At 42.6% G+C, this 17,305-nt stretch overlaps 1 protein-coding gene across 2 annotated transcripts in view; it reads right to left on the bottom strand.

Moving 5' to 3' along the window:
- GPSM2 (G protein signaling modulator 2) overlaps positions 1–17,305 on the bottom strand; it is a 64,314-nt gene that overhangs the window by 9,062 nt on the left and 37,947 nt on the right. For both annotated transcript variants that reach the window (XM_053250348.1, XM_053250347.1), the window contains exons 3-10: positions 16,586–16,807; positions 14,480–14,615; positions 10,353–10,495; positions 7,280–7,403; positions 5,774–5,889; positions 4,081–4,236; positions 3,518–3,626; positions 1,924–2,053 (exon numbers count right to left, since the gene is read on the bottom strand). In XM_053250348.1, coding sequence (XP_053106323.1) covers positions 1,924–2,053; positions 3,518–3,626; positions 4,081–4,236; positions 5,774–5,889; positions 7,280–7,403; positions 10,353–10,495; positions 14,480–14,615; positions 16,586–16,807 — 1,136 coding nt within the window. The remainder of the gene's footprint in view (positions 1–1,923; positions 2,054–3,517; positions 3,627–4,080; positions 4,237–5,773; positions 5,890–7,279; positions 7,404–10,352; positions 10,496–14,479; positions 14,616–16,585; positions 16,808–17,305) is intronic.

The raw sequence follows: 17,305 nt of genomic DNA, 5'->3' as shown, positions 1-17,305 counted from the left end.
TGATTCAAGGGAGGAGGGGCACATACTAGCCCTCTTACAACACTGACCTCTGCTGGATGTGAGCTGCAGATGCAATAAGGGCAGAAAAGAATAGTTTCTTTTCCACATATATTGCCTGAGGCATAGATGTGCTTTGTGTTGTAATCTGTCAGATTCGAGTTGAGTCCTTCTCCACTTGCACTCCAGTTGTCTACCTTGCTGCTTCAGCCCCCATAATTCTTGTGATTTCCCCTTAACCAGATGGTGGTCCATCCATGACAATGGGGAAATCACAGGAATCCCCACACATGAAACACCATAATTGATCAAAGTAAAAGACCAGATCAAGTATGTGACCAGCAACGTGCATAATTCCCAAGACCACTTGGGATAGACCCATAGTTGTCATGGCTGCTATGAACTCCTGAGCTGCCCCAGACAGATTGGTCCCAAAGTGAACATTGAAGTCCCCCACCACCACCAGCCTGGGGGACTCCATCACCAAGCCCAACACCAAGTCCGTCAGCTCAGTTAGGAACTCTGTTGGTCAGCAGGATGATTGGTACACCAACAGAAGTCCCATTATATTCCTGGGTCCCCAAGTATACACATTCGATATGGTCAGACACTTCAACAGGGATCCTAGACCCCAGCCACTCCACCTCCACTGAAGGGCAATTCCCCAGGCCTACTATGGTTACCAAAGATTACTACTTCACTGAGTCCAATAACTGAATGACCACTATTCTATATGCAAAAGAAAATAAAATGTGTTCTAAAAGCACTGCAGGACATTGGAGGGTTTTTTTTGTTCACTTCCAGTGAATAAAGTGGAGCTTCAAGCAGAGATTACATGAAATAACTTTTTATGCCTCTACAGAAAATTCATGCCATATGACTATTGAAGCATATTTATTGAAGAGAGACTGCTATGTCTCAAACATAGGAACTTCTCATTAAGGAGAGAGTCCTAAAAACTTATTTACTCTCAATAATGGTCTACTTAGTTCAATGGTACTTGCATCTCAGTGCGTATGTTTCAGAGTCATTGTATAAATCTTTCCCATGTTTTGATTTTAAACAAAGATGTCTAGTAATCTTATGGGAGTGGCTCTGAGATCACTAGAATTTTGAAGGAAATTGTAAGAGAAGAAATGCTTAAGGGAAAGCAGCTCCTGGTCATAATGACCATGGCTGTTAGGTAAGATTAGGAGCATAGGAACCTGCCAGATACCGAGTCCATCTAGCTCAGTATCGTCTACACAGACTGGCAAAGGCTTCTCCAGGGTTGCAGGCAGGATTCTCTCTCAGCCCTATCTTGGAGATGCCAAGGAGGGAACGTGGAATGCAAGTGCTCTTCCCAGAGCAGCTCCATCCCCTGAGGGGAATATCTTCCAGTGCTCACACATCTTGTCTCCCATCCATATGCAACTAAGGAGGACCCTGCTTAGCCAAGCAGACAACTCATGCTTGCTACCACAAGACCACCTCTCCTTTCTTAAAACAATCATAGAAACATGAGAGGTGACCTTTTGCCAAGTCAGACTGTGGGTCCATCTCGCTCAGTATTGTCAACGTTGACCTACAGCTGGTCTCTAAGGTTTCAGGCAGGAGACTTTCCCCAGTCCTACATGGAGATGCCAGGGATTGAACCTGGGACCTTCTTCAAGCAAAGCAGATGCTCTTCCGCTGAGCTAAGGCCCCACTGCATTTGTGTAATTGTGCATGAGTTTTTCCTATGTAAAGCAGGTCTTTTAAATGTATGGGTCATCTAATCTGTAGCCACACATCATGGTCCCCCCACCCCCCCCGGCCAACTTGGTATATGTATATTTGCTGTATGAGCTGAAAATAAAATGTTCGGATATGACGAAAAGAAGCACTTTCGTCTAATCTTCTGCTGCAGGAACAAATCCAGTCATCATCCCAGAACAGTACACTTACCACTCAAGCTATTATCTAGAACATGATGTTCTCCCATTACAGAGTTGTTTGTGCTGAAACTTAGTCCAAGAACCATTTGAAGGTCTGAGAGGTTAAGTTTAGCTGTTAATTCTCCAGTTTTATCTCCCACCTGCAACCAAAAGCATTTTTTTACTTCATACTCAGAAACAGCCATCTTACAAAGACTGAATATCAATTGTATCAAAAATATCAAAGACTGAATATCAGTGTTTGTGGACTACAGTCCACTTTCTCAGATTCATAAAGTGGTGAAGCCAGTGTGATGTAGCAGTTAGAGTGCTGGACTAGGACCGGGGAGACCCAAGTTCAACTCCCCATTCAGCCATAATACTTGCTGGGTGACTCTGGGCCAGTCACTTCTCTCTCAGCCTAACCTACTTCACAAGGTTGTTGTGAAAGAGAAACTCAAGTATGTAGTACACCGCTCTGGGCTCCATGGAGGAAGAGCGGAATATAAAATGTAAATACATACATACATACTCAGTAACCAGATACATATACATGACTAACGGGTGTGGGGGATAAAAATGGGATGTTGTTTTTTTTGTCAAACAGCAAGAGATGTGATAGGGTGTGAATGGACTGCGGTTCAAGGTCCACTCCGACAAACCGGTTCAGTGGTTCAAGGCGGTGCATGGCACCTTTAAAAGTAAAGACACAGGTCCTTACCAGTGTCACAACTGCTCCAGACAGCTTCCTGCTGCAGCAGTACTCCCCACAGCAGCCCGTGTGGGGCGGTGGCAATGCTCCACTCAGCTGGCCACCATGTATGCAAACTAAGCCAAACCAGTTCATTGGACCGTGGGCTGGTCTGATTTCGGACCAGACCTTGAACTGCAATCCATGCACACCCCTGAAATGTGAGTATTCTAATTTTGTGACTAGCTTTAAAATAGACAAGATAGATGGGTGACAATTACCAGTAGCAATAATAGGTGATAACCTCCTAGCAATATTAAACAATTAACTTTGTAACAGGATTTAGAAACCCCCAAAACCACCCATGTCTCAATGAAGGCCTGTGGAGATGGAGTCAACCCTCGCTTTAAATTCTAATTAAACTGATTATTGCCCTAGGCTCCCTTCAAAATTCAACCAAATTATAAAATCGCTTTGAAATTCAATCAAAGACTAGAGCAAGACTGCTTACTAAGGATAACACACCTCATGCAGCAGAGGAAGTGGAGGTTTCTTATACTTAGCGGGTGGAGCAAACTGTCTCTGTTCATCCTAGCATAACATTCCTCATGGGGGATATCAATCCAGCCATTTCCCACTTTAATGCAGAAATGTTTTCAGTGGCTGACATCCTGATTAACACAGCATGTATGTAGCAAAGGTAGCATGTGTGCAGCATGCTGTGTGTCCTCCCCCACAAAAACGTGTGGGTGTTCATGCATGTGACAAGGGAACTTTCCCTGAACCCCCCTTTCCCTGTGAAGTGCTTGACGCCATCCAAAAACGTGTCTGGAGTAGCAGACTTATTCCAAAGATGTGCATATTTTCTTTCCCATTGTGACAAGGGCACACAGCAAAGAAGAAAAATCAAGGAACTCAAAATACACACACATACCTCTCTTGAAATGTCTAAATGTTTTTCTGCATAATGCAAAGCTTGATCATGGTTCCCCAGTGCTGTGTATGCATTCCCTAAACTCCAGCATGCTCTTCCTTCACCAATTCTGAAACACAGTTCAACAGTATGACATTTATTAAGATTCCACCACCAATCAATCTTGTGCCATCTTAATACTCTTCGGCAGAATTACATAGCTAGGATTCAACTGTATCACTAGTTCTGCATGCCCAAAAGGGCTTTGTGTTTCTCAAGCAGCAGCTCCCAAGCAACAGGACAAGCCACTTCTGAAATGGGACTCTCAAAAGCAGTTTGATATGTCATGGACCCCTGCTGCTCAAAGACCAAATAAAAAGTCAGAAATCCCACTGGGTACAACTAAACCCTTGGACATACCCAGAATTGCTTAATGGATCCCAATCTAAACAAATACAACAATTCTAGAGCATCTTAAATTTTATATTCTCTCTCTCTCTCTCTCTCTATATATATATACACACATACACACACACCCCTCCATCTTATTTTAATATATAGTGATGGAGTTTTTGAAACCTTACCTATCGTGCAATTCTTCAGCAATTGCCAGATGTTTCAGGTGATAGTCTATGGCCTTTTCATAATCTTGAAGTAAAGTATACGTATTTCCAAGGCTGTAACATGCTTGTGCTTCTACAGCCCTGTCTGTCAGCTGCCGGGCAAGCTGCAGTGTCTTCCTAAAAGGAAAATCAACTAGACATTATTCCCACTTCCACACTCTCAATCTATCTGCATGATGGTACATGGTGTATGTGGCTCCACATTTTCTGTTGTAGTGCTCAATTCCCGTAGAAATATTTTTTTTTCCCCACTTCTGTTTTCTCCTGACTTTTAGCATACTGCATGTTTCCTTTGCTAAGATGAATCCAGGACTGGCTGGATGGAAAAACCCCAGGAAATGAGCAACATCCACATTAACATTGGCCTCATGTTTGAAAGTTGCCCGTGAGCAATTATATTTAATTAGTAGAGTTATTTCTTGCACACACAACCATGACGATATGAAAGATTTTCCCTAGACCACACTGCATGTTTGTTGTGCTATGCTGGAGCCATCAGACACACGGGTTATCGTCACATAACTTGGATGTAACTTAAAATCCTACTGGACAGAATTTTGTAGATGTCTTGGATATTGATGTCGTCGTCATCATCATCATAAGTTCTCTTAACAGTATATTACGAATTGGTTTGATCAAAAGCTGAATCCTTCTTCATGTGTTAACCTATTCAACACTGACTACGTAAGGCAGATTCTGCCTCAAGAGAACGGTTCAGGCTAGATAGTGGAGGTAAAGTTTTGGAGTTCATGCACAATAAACGGCCCCAAGCTTTAAAAGTATATTCAGCATGTAAGCTTCTCATTATAATTGGCACAAATCATGTCTATTTTCTTGCATACTACATAGTATTCTAGACAAATGACACAGATAAAAGAGCTGCAACAGAGGCATGCTCTTTTGAAACAGCCTTACTAAAATAAGGTGAGAAAAGGCAACAAATCATAGTTCCATTTGAAACAGCTGAAGCTGAGATTCAGCGTGATTCAGTGGATTGCATATTGGGTTTATGCAAGAAATCCAGGCTAACTCAGCTATGAAATTCATTGAATGGCTTAGAACAATTTATCTCTGGGTCTAATCTACTTGACAGGGAGGCCAAGAGCCACAATGGATGTGATTTTAATCATGTCACTGGCCCTGGCACTTGCGCCCCCCCCCCCCGCCATGTGAACAGCATACAAGTGGGGCACATCTGGACTGGGACAGCAGTAGGTGTAGGGAGCTTTATCCTCATCTCACTGTCATGGTCCTAAAGAACAGACCCTTACATATGCTATTTGCCGGCGGGGGGGTGGTGGCTGTGACTAGAGCCATGGTTTTCCTATGGCATACAGTCAATTCAGGGGGCTCTGATTTGGATCAGGACCACAGTGGGGGGGGGGATTACAGTTAAAGCCCCTCATCAGTCTGAATCAGCCCCTCCCTGTGTATGCTATTTATTGGGGGAGGAGTCACAGGCATAGTAAGACCACTGACTTGATTCAAGTCGCATCTACCTTGACTCTACATTATTACTCTGGGCTCACTGGAGAAAGCCCAAGATATAAATTTAATAAATGAAAACTAAAACCATTAAATGATTAATGAAGGGCAGAAGAATTTGGTTAGCTTTTTTATTTAAAAACAAACATTAAGGTATATATTAACTAACTTGTAGTATTCAGCAGCAGTTTCAAATTCTCCAAGGAAAATATAGGCATTTCCAAGATTGCTGTACGCTCTTCTTTCTGCAGCTCTGTCACCAAATTCTTTTGCAACTAAAAGGCGCTGAAAGACAAATGTTTTCTTATCAAATGTTGTGCAGTGGTGGTGGTAGAGTGTTGATTTTTTTTTTAAAGCAAAGTATCCCTTATGTCCTTCACAGTGTCCACAAAATTGGAATAGAGCCACCCATAGTAACTCCTGTACAATTCAAAATATCAAAGCTTCTAGCCTATGAAGAAGCATATGATAAAAATATTTACTACTTCCTACGGTTTCAGATTTAACCCAGAATTTACATTTACAATGGGAAGGATTTTGAAGACCCTCATTAAAACAGTTCACATCACTATCCACATGTTCTTCTGGTGGGTAAACAGTGTATAGGAGAACCCCATTACTCACAGATCTGGCATCCGCGGTTTCACGTATCTGCGGTTGGGTGATTAGTACCCCCAACCTTGGTATATGAAAGGAAAAAACAGGGCGGCGGTGGATGTTAAATCCACGGATTGGGGGTGGCTGGAAATGATCTCTGAGGTTTTGAGTATAGGACCCATTTTGTATCTCATTTTAAAAGAAAAACCTGCTAAAAAAAACCTCATGATTTTCCACAGAAAGACAGAATGGGGACTCTTGGGGGTCACTGCTGGAATCCATGGAGCATGGTAGGGAACTTGCCCCCGCGTTTCTGGGGCAATTTTTGCAGTTGTTAGAGGGGGGAAAATGGGGGGAAACCCTCTGGTTTTCCACCCAAGAACGACAGAATGATTGCTCTTGGGAGCAATCCTGGAATGTGGGGGGGCCACGGAGCAAAACAGGCAACTTTCCCCTTATTTTTTAAATTAACTTTATTACAATCATAAAAACACAACAAATTCATTTCTAAGGCAATTTTTGCTGTTTTGTAAAGGAAAAAATTGGAAGACCCCTCGATTTTCCACCAAAAATGGTTGAGTGGAGACTCTTGGGGGCATTGCTGGAATGCAGGGGACCCACGGAGCATGGTAGGCAACTTTCCCCCACATTTCTACAGCCATTTTCGCTCCCCTCCGTTTTCTGTGACCTTTGGGAACTGATCCTCCCTTTCCCCATTGCCCCAACGCCTCGGTATCCACAGTTTTGTTATCTTCACTAGAACCAGGGAAACGAATCCCCATGGATACCGAGGTCCACCTGTACAGTAAAAGCACAAAATGTGATATCCAGCACAGAATCTGAGAATCCCAGTTTTCTGATTTTAGTTTTAACCTAAAACTCACAATTTAGTGAATAATTCAGATATTTCTGCCATACATACACAACCCTGAAGATAACATTGCAGGGAAGAAGCTTGAACAAACAACTGAGTTTGCATTAACTATGCATTAACAGCAGAGGAACAAATACACATTGTAGATGGCAGAAGTGCACTACAATACAGCATCCCGGGAATCACCAGCATTGGCTCCTGTACCTGTTCATGGGCCATAACAGCACTTCTGAAATTGCCCAAAAGATAATGTGTATTTCCCAGGTTTCCATAGGCACGTCCCTGGGCTGCTCTGTCACCCAGCTCTTTCACTATTGTCAAGTTCTCTCTATTTAACAACAAAAACAAAAAAGCAATTAAGGTTTTTTCTGGACAGGGATATACAGCAAGCAGTCCTGAAAGTTACTGGTCCTTTTGTCATTAGGAAAATGTTAACATTAATTTGGGACTGGCTTTTTAAAGCCATGATGGAATAATAAGCTTTACCAAACAAACATACATAGGGTTAATTTTTTGCTTCCATCCTCCTGATCCAAAAAGCCAAGTGTGGCAAGCTTTGCAAGTACTGGGGAAGCTTAGAATCTTTGCTTTTCAGAAGCGGCCATATACGTTATTCCTGGGAGTAGGCTACTTCTAAAAGTAGCTGCTGTGGTTGGGAAAAAATGGGCACAGAAGTTGGTGCAGGGAGAAGAGATTTTGCTTACTTAAAGGGTCTTTTGGATTATGGTCAACATCTGATCTGTTTGCAGAACAGAAGAGCTTTACCAAATTGAATTTCAATTTTCACCTTGCAACATAGCAAATATTTATTAAAAAAATATGGGGAGGGGCACAGGAGAAGGTTCATCAATTCACAGAGCTTAGTCCCACAATCATTAGAAATTGGGCTAAGGGAACCTAGACCGCTTTCTAGTGATCATCGGAACCACAAGACTCGCAGACGGGCTCAGTGGTTCCAAGGCAGCTAGCCCGCCTAATTCCCCTTCCCCTTACATGAGGTTAATGGAGCAAGAGTTCCATTAACCTTGGTTTTTTTAATTGTGTGCCGCTGCCACGGTGTGGTGACATACGAGTAGACCCGACTGGGAGGCTACAAGCAGCCTGCGGGTGTTTGGGGTCCCCCAAGAATGCCTCACACACACGCATATGGCATCCTGGAAGTTCCGAGGGCCGGGCGTCCCTTAATCTCCTCCGCCCCCACCAGCTCTGTGACGGAGCCGGTAGTCGTGTGGGCGGCCAATCCAGCTGCCCAGGGCTGCAAGACTGATCGTCTGCAGGGAGAGTGGGCTAAGCCCGCTCTCCCCACTGAACCCTCCCAGGCTCTACACACACAGTGACTTTTCCATGGCAAAAATGGGTGTATGAATAAAGCCTTAGTACTCTGTAAAAGGAAAACACTGCAAGTGCTAAAACAACATAGAAGATGGAGTTCCAGATGAGACTCAAGCAGTGTTCCCTGTGAGGCATGTGCACGCTCACACCCATTTTGATGTCCGCTCAGTTAATTTTAGATCCTGCTCAGGTTGAATCAGGAAGGCCCCACTCTGAATGCATATGTGCACACACTGCCTTAATACTGCTGCCCAGAACAAAACTCATTCTGGACACAGATGAAAAAAATTAGAGCGAACACTGGACTCGGGTCTACTTAAATTTACTGTTGTAAAAAAATTTTGCTTTCACATTTTAGCCTGATTCATTATCAGTTGATTGCAGAGGTTTCCTCAGAGACTAGAAGAGCTTAGACCAAATAAGAGCAAGCTTGCTTCTATTCTGGCATTGTTTCAAGTTCCTAAGTAGGATTTTCTTCTTTTTCCCTCCTTCATAAACATATAATGATGGATGGGGAAAGGATGTGAATAACCAGAATGAAGTGGAATCCAGACAGAACCAATGGCTGGCAGACCTCAAGATATTACAGAACACCTGTAATTGATGAGGTTCCAGACATGAAGTTACCTTGGATTTTAGTACCAAGCTTAGAGTTCTGGACAGCTGAAATAACCAGGAACACTTTTTCTTCAGCTCTACTCGAGAAAGCAACTTTATTCCGTTGTTCCATATTCTGAGATAGTGGCTGCAGTCATTACTATTATTATTAAGTGTATTTCTAGGTAACATTTCAGTCAAGTAGTATTCAAAGCAGTTTACAGAACCAAAAAGTATACATATATTCAGAGCTAGACCTCTGTAATGCACCTGGTATAAGACAGCCCTTGAATAATGTTTAGCAGTAACAACTTGTACATAAATGCCCCAACTCTGCTGGTCTGACAAACCTCCATTGGCTTCCAGTATCTCCTAGGCACAATCTGAGATTTAAAAAGCCCTAAACAGAAAGCCCTATGCATCACTGTGATTTCTGCAATCAAACAACATTATGCTCTTCACATGACTGACCAAAGATGAGCCCTGATTAAGCTTACATTGCGAGAGCACATCAGTAGTGTTCATGGTGGTCATTTCAAAACTGCTGATATTTCTTTCCTTGAAAATTCACCCAGAGTTTTTAGTGGCTAGTATTAAGCTAATACAGGTGGACCTCGTTATACACTAGAGATGTGCAAAGAGGTTCGACCCCAAACCTGTTCAAGGTTGAACCAGTTCGTTTCGACCGTGTCTTGTCAAACCGAACCCCCTCCCCCAGTTTGGTCTGACCTCAGACCAAAACACACCCACCCACAATGGTTCGCGAGGGAAAAAAATTATTTTTAACCGATTAAAAAACATTTTTATTTACCTTCTCCCCTTTGGGGGAGTTCGTTGGGGCGGTGGCTGGGGCCGCAGAGGTTCCCCCTCCCACTGCCAGCCTCGGTAATCACCCCCTCTGGCCTGTTTGGGCCGGTTTTTTGGCCCATCCGGGCCTCTGTATATTGGCACGGTGGCCATTTTGGAAGCTGTCGTGCATGCCCAAATAGCCTCTATGAGGCCCTGGGCCATGCCAGGCCTTGCAGAGGCCATTTGCACACGCACAGCGGCTTCCAAGATGGCCACCGCACCGATATACAAAGGCACAAACAGGCGAAAAAACCAGCACGAATGGACCAGAGGGGGTGATTACCAAGGCCAGCGGGGGGAGGGGGAACCTCTGCAGACCCACCACCACCCCAACGAACTACCCCGAAGGAGAGAAGGTGATTTTTTTTTTTAAATAGGGGGAAAAAATCTAAACTTAATTTGAAAAAAAATCTGACTTTTAAAATAAAAAAAATATGCTAATATTTTAAGCTATAAAAATTCTTCAAGAGATTATTCCTTTAAAAAAATAATTACTTACTCATAATAATCTGCAGCTTTCCGCAATGCAGTTTTAACATCATCTGGAAATTCCCCCGGATCATGGGTACCTGCACAGGCTACACTTTTACCCTTGGAATGATATACATTACCGAGGTTATAAAGAGCTCTTGCTTCTCCAACCTACAATACAAATACAAATAATTAATTTTAGATGATTGTCTAATAAACATTTTCAATCAGACAAATAAAGCAAGTTTCTCAGGTTCTGACAGAAAGATGTCAACACCTTTAAAACAGCCATGCCATTCTTTTACATCTGCTAACCACAACCCAGCTCTGATACTTCTACTGATTAAAGGAGTCTTTCCATTCTGAAATTGTTTATCCCAGGGGTGTGTGTGTGTGTGTGTGTGTGTTTTTACAAAGATTGAGCACTGGAGCACTACAGAAATATAAAAGACAAAGAGAAGAGAGCTGTTTGCAAAAGACGATGACTGGATGCACTAAATGAGGTATCACATCTGCCAACTAGGGATGTGTGAACCGGTCACAAGACTGGTTCGGTTCGAATCCGGATTGGATTTGAACTGAGTCGGCCCAGTTCAGCCATCAAATCGGGCTGAACCAGCTTGCGGACCGGCTCAGGGGTATACTTGTAAGGGGGAATTCATCTAGGATTCCCATTTACAAGTAAAGAGCATTCCCTTCCCCTAGAGAAAATGTTGTAGGGAGATGAAGAGAAAAGGTAGTTTTTACTTTTAAAATACGGGCAGCAGATTCTCCAACCCCCTGCTGGCCTCCCAAATCACAGCCTGGGCCGACTGCAGCCCAGTTAAAGCCTCTGTGCACGTACAGCCATTTTTGTGGACTCCACACATGCACGCAGGACATTTGTGTCACCACGCCCCTGGCGCTTGTATTTTAAAGTTAAAACTACCTTCTCTCCCCGACCCCTGCATTTACTCTAGGGAAAGGGAATGCCCTGTACTTGTAAAGGGGAATCCTCGCTGGATTCCCCTTTACACGTATACTAGCTGAGCAGGCCCATGAGCTGGTTCTTCAAACCAGCCGAACCAGGCCGGCTCGATGTCAAGCCCGACTTGAAGCAAGCCAGCTCACACATCCCTCCTACCAGCTACTGGCATCCCATGCACACCTTTATTTCAGCACAAGCAGCTCAAATATGTGCCATCTAGGTTTTGAGAGAGCATCACGTGACCAGAACTGGATTTCTTAGGAACCTGCACATGCTATCACATATTGCATTAAAAACCAAATTCTGCATTTCATGCAGCATGTAGATTCCTATACCTATTTGTTCTTAGCAAAGCAAATTAGCACAAAGAGGCGGCCAAGAAATAAGCAACATGATAGCCCAAGGCATGGTCCGATGTCAAGGCACATTATATTTTCACCCTGCTGAAGCTAAAGTAGTCTAGGTCTGGTCAGTGCCTGGATGGATAATTGTCTAAGAATCTTGTGTATGTTACTTTGAATTCTGTGATGGAAGAAACATGAGATATAAGTGTAATTAATAAATAATGAGAATTGCTACCCATCTAAAACAGGTTTAGGGAAGTACTCAGGATTTCCATAAATGTTAGAAACCTAGATCAAAATATTACTTTATCTTCTGGATAGTAAATTCAGTAGACCAAGTATCAGATACACGTTCCAAAAAATGACAACCTGAACATACCACTCAAGATGTTGTCAGTCAGTTTTTCTGCTAAAGCTGTATTTCTCCGTGTATTATTTACACGTGCTGACTAAAAACAATTTGGCAGCTGGCTAGAAGTATTTTAGTATGTCCCACCTCAAATCTTCTGGAAATTTCATAAGACTGTAAATCAGTAGAGATATTCAAATTCAACCTTTACTTTGTCAATGAGTATGAATTTATCTTCCACTACAGTTAGTGTGGTGCACTGACTAGAAGCTTATATTCAGACCAGAAAGACCTAGGTTCAAATCCCCTCTTAATCACAAAGCTCACTGGGCAATTCTGCCCAACCTACCTCACAGAGTTGCTGCACCGGTAAAATACAGAAAGAACCAAATATACTCAATGAGCTCTTTGGAAAAAGGATTAAAATGTAATAAAATAAATGGGTCTAGAGCAGTTTCTATCAGCTTCTCTGATCATCACTACAGTCAAATGTCAATCCTCCATTTCCATCATCAGAGTGCCAAATATAATACAGAACAAGTGTGTATCACTTTCTTTATAGAAACTTCAATGCCAGAACAGAGAGAAAAATAATGACTGATCAATGTTTTTCCACCAATAGATTCTCTTTGGAACACAAAATCTGATACATTCCAAACTCTGAGGTTTCATAAAAGCTAGTTCCAAGTAGAACTAATGGAGGCTATTTTTCACTTCTTTCAACAACAAAATCATACTAAGGTTTTAAAATGAAATCCATTCAGCTATTATTTAATTACTGTTTTATTAAAAATACAATATTAAGGGGAGATGCTTATAATGTGTGACCCTTATCTGTTTTCAAGATGGTGGATTGTGACAAGATGGCTCCATCAGGATATACCAGGATCCCCTCCAATGTGCTATAAATTCCATTTGTATCAGAATGTCAACATGTGAGTTCTAAAGGGATATTGCTTACACTTTGATTGGCTGCCAACTTGTTTCAACACCAACCCCACCATGGTTCCCTAGAACCCCTTCCACGAGCTTTCCTTTACATGTAAATTTAGTATGTATTAGGGACACACATGCCCCAATTTCATAAACCTTCATCCATTAGAAAAGTAGGCTGAAAAGTACAAATGCCTAGTCAAAAGAATTGCTGAGGAAATTAGTATGCCGGCATACTAATGTTCCCTAAACCTTGCTCTTTCAGTGGCCCCAGAGTCCAGTTTACTCTTCAGTATCCTATCCCTGCAAAGTCAAATTCTATGATCTAGAGAAGATATTTATATCCACAAGCAAAAGGCAATCATGTGATCTGTTGGATTTCTCTCTGCAATTTTCTAAGCCAAATAGATGTTCAGTTTCATTCAGCAAGTTATTTATTTACTTGAAATATTTGATATAGCAATAGCAATAGCACTTACATTTATATACCGCTCTATAGCCAGAGCTCTCTAAGCAGTTTACAATGATTTAGCATATTGCCCCCAACATTCTGGGTACTCATTTTACCGACCTCGGAAGGATGGAAGGCTGAGTCAACCTTGAGCCCCTGGTCAGGATCGAACTTGTAACCTTCTGGTTACAGGGCGGCAGTTTTACCACTGTGCCACCAGGGGCTCCTCTATCTGATCAGATCCTACAGAAGTAGAGTCCAACTCTAGCCGAAGGTGGGTGACTTTACCAGCAAAGAATTGAGCAAATTGATCACAGCGGCCAGATTGAACATCTACCAGCTCCGCTCTCCTAAGAAGGGAGCGGATAATCCAAAATAAGGCCGCTGGACAAGAGTCAGCTGATGCGATAAGAGTGGAGAAATACTGGGATTTCACCACTCTTATCATCCTAGAATATTCCCGAATATAGGCAAGTAAAGTAATGTAGCTCCATTCTCTCTGTTGTGACATGAATGTTTTTTTACTACCAAATTCTAGTTTCTACCGTGTCCGTACCCACATGTTCTTCTGAGCTTAGCAGGTGTCCAGGTCATATAGAATGTCTGTAGACTGAATTGTAAATCATATTCTAGAGACATACAATATGTTATACCACAGTATTTTCCCAAAAACTGTGTTTGCTGGACAATCAAGCACTTGCTATGCACTGAAACATGATGGCTCGACAGATACGGTTGCCTGTTAGTCCCAATAATGCTCCTGCAATCCAAAAGCCGACAAAGGTGTGCAGAGCGCTTTGGGAAGCTGTGAAATCCTTCTGTGGAGGGTAGTGCACAGATGCATTACCTATATTAGGAGTCATCACATCAAAGATCAATGCATCTCCATTCCAGTTTGCTTTATTTGGTAGGGGGAAAGGGGAACCACTGATAGAATGTGTGACAGTGTGCTGGGGCAGCCTTATGGGCAAAGTGATGAAGTAAGCTTTCCTGGGCTGACCAGAACTAGGATTCTCCTGTAACCTGAAGATGTATCTTAAATTGCAGCATTATTTAAACTTGCACATCCTGTTTTTTAAAAACTGGTAATACCAAAAGTGACTACTCTTACCTTGTCACTGAGCTCTCTGGAAATGTCAAGGTGCCTCTGACAGCAGACAATAGCTTCCTCATAATTCCCAAGGACCTTTAAGGTATTCCCTAAGTTGCCACTTGCTTTAGCTTCTCCTAGCTGGTCTCCAATGGTCCTGAAAATTGAAACAGCATCATCTACCCATTCCTGCAATTTTTACAACATATGTGCTCCATCTATCATAGACAGCAGAAATGTTTTCCCATTAATAATAATCCATTTTAATAACTACACATTTAACCCAATTCAAACACACTTGTGCCCCAATCCTGACTCTGTTACTATGAAGAAAGCCTTATTTCTATTTTCTGAATGATCCATGTTCACACACAATTGTTTCAGCAAACAGCAAACAGTGGCTGATGTGCAGAGCAATGAACCTCATATAGGAGGACATTGCTCTAGCACAAAACTGCTGCAATAGCTAGTTGTGCTAAGTCTGCAGACTGCTTTCCAGACTAATGTTGTGCAACTGCAAGTCTGATTGCAGGGAGGCAACTGTGGCACACCTCACCTGTTTTAAATTGGAACTTTTGCACAACAGCGCTACGGCACAATTCTGCAAAGCCCCACTTTTAGTGCAAATAAACCATCCTCTTGTACTAACGCAACAGTGCTCATTCCACACACAGTCCTTTGTTCTGGAAGTCAGCCACTGTTTGAAGATATCAACCAAGTGAAAACATTCTCTATTAAGTTACCTGTTCTAGAATCTAATTTGTTCATTTATTTAAGGTAACATTAAAATTATGCATAATTAGTGTAGGGATATATTTTCTGTAACAATGCATTTTTAATAGATCTTTTATATATTGCCTGGTTAAGTTTGCCTTTTCAGACTCATTGGGATGGCCAGGAAAAAGATATAGTTCACCCATAAACTATAACTATGGAGGGTGTCGGAGCCTTATTTGCCGTTGCAGCTGGTTGCTCTGGAGGCGGCGCCATAAGGATCGGGTCCAGAGTCTCAGGGAGAGGTGTGGGGGGACTGCACAGACCAGCTGGTTCCCCCTCTACACCCTCCGCCACTATCACGAGTGACATGGATGCCTGGTTGTCAGGCTAGCTATCCCGCCTGTCAGGGGAAGCTCCCTTGTGCCATTTTACAGCACATGTCTTTAATCAAGAGATGCTCGCTGAGGCATACTGACAGCTACAAGCATTTCTTCTTTTTAAGGAGCCTCCATTTGCACCTTAAGGTGTTTCGTTTTCTTTGCCAACTTTTTTAGGACTGGAGCAGCCCCACGGAGCAAGCAATGGAACACGTTGGAGAAGTTGATCACACCTGTAAGGGTGGGAACCCCTCCAGAGTCGATCTTGAGAGTCGTGTGAGGGCCCTCAGACAGGGCCCTCCGTGTGTGCTCGCTCCATGAGGAGAAAGGGTTGTGCGGGAAAAGGCCAATCTATCAATCAAAATAAAATGCAAAGGCAAAAAACAGCTGAACAGATCTAACTGAAAGCAATTTGGGGAAAATCAGACTAAAAACCTAAGGCAGCTCCCTTCCTTGCATGATCTAGAGGAGGTGGGGGAGAAAGAAAGATAACAGCAAAAGGAAGTAAATTGGAGATAAAGTCTAGCCTGAAAATAGAAAAAAACGATGGAAATGTGAAGAGCTCTTTCTGTGTCCTTCCAGCAAAAGCAGACCGGACCAGAACTGGTGCCCTCCAGTGGCAGGAAGCTAGCCTTGCAAAAATCCAGTCATGTCTTGAGCATTTTCACTGTACAACTCATCAGTGAGGAGCTCCAGCACTGGGGGAAGGGGGGGGAGCACAGACAACTTATACATCATCCCAAGCAATTTGGCTGCCATCACCTGCCATGTGCTCTCAAAAGATGTTTACATCTTCTTCCTAAGTTACTCGATTATATATCACAGAAGTGATGTCTGTATCACTTCTGTATCACACAGATCTAGGGTGGTGGTTGTTCTGTTGTCAACTATAACTGGCAACCCTCCCATTATCTTTGTTGCTGCTGTGGTCAAGCACCTGTTGCCAATATTTCACAGAACAAAGTTTGTTCACCTTGACATAAAGGGACATACATATTTGGGTAAACTTAAAGGAACCATAATCACAAATTACCTTGCAAGGGTTAAATCATGGTGGTGATATTCCAAAGCCTTTGCATATTCATGCAAGTAGAAATAGGCATTGCCCAGCTGGCTATAAATCGCACTGAGTGTTTTTAAATCTTCTGTTCCAACCTGAACCGCAGCTTCAAAGAAAGAAACACCAGCTTGACAGTCTCCTGCTTTACACAACCGCTCCCCTTCCAAGGCAAGCTCCAGGCAAGAAGCTTCCATTCTACAAACACGGAATGCAAAGTTGCACATGTCAATATACTATTCCCTATAGCAGCTATTTAAAAACAAACTCTGCTGCTTCAGTTTTTATCAAATGTATGTAACTTGTGCTTATTTCAAATACACACTGAAGTACTGGATTTTATTTTGCATCGCAAGCTCAGCATCAAATTCTAATTAGTTCTATTACATCAACAGATGCCAATGCAGCATCTGAATTATGGTACCAGAAGGGTGTGGCTGTAGTAGCATTGCTAAGGACTTAATAGGCCAAAGTGTTTAGCAATCTCCTAACCTATGTTACTCATTTTGTAGCCCACTGATAGCTTAAAAGAAAACGACACACACCCCTTCTAATTTGTAAAATATTTCCCAGCTAGTCAGTCTCATGTTCACACAACCAGGGATGTGGCTGTTTACAAGCTTTCCAGTTAAGGACTTATTAATACAGTCTCTTTCCTACACAATTAGAGCAAAGGTGGGTCACCACCCTAGCAAT

Source organism: Hemicordylus capensis, chromosome 4 (genome assembly GCF_027244095.1).
Source record: "Hemicordylus capensis ecotype Gifberg chromosome 4, rHemCap1.1.pri, whole genome shotgun sequence".
In the NCBI taxonomy this organism is placed as follows: Eukaryota; Metazoa; Chordata; class Lepidosauria; order Squamata; family Cordylidae; genus Hemicordylus; species Hemicordylus capensis.
The sequence above is the reverse complement of the archived record's forward strand: the minus strand, read 5'-3'. Positions and strand labels throughout refer to the sequence as shown.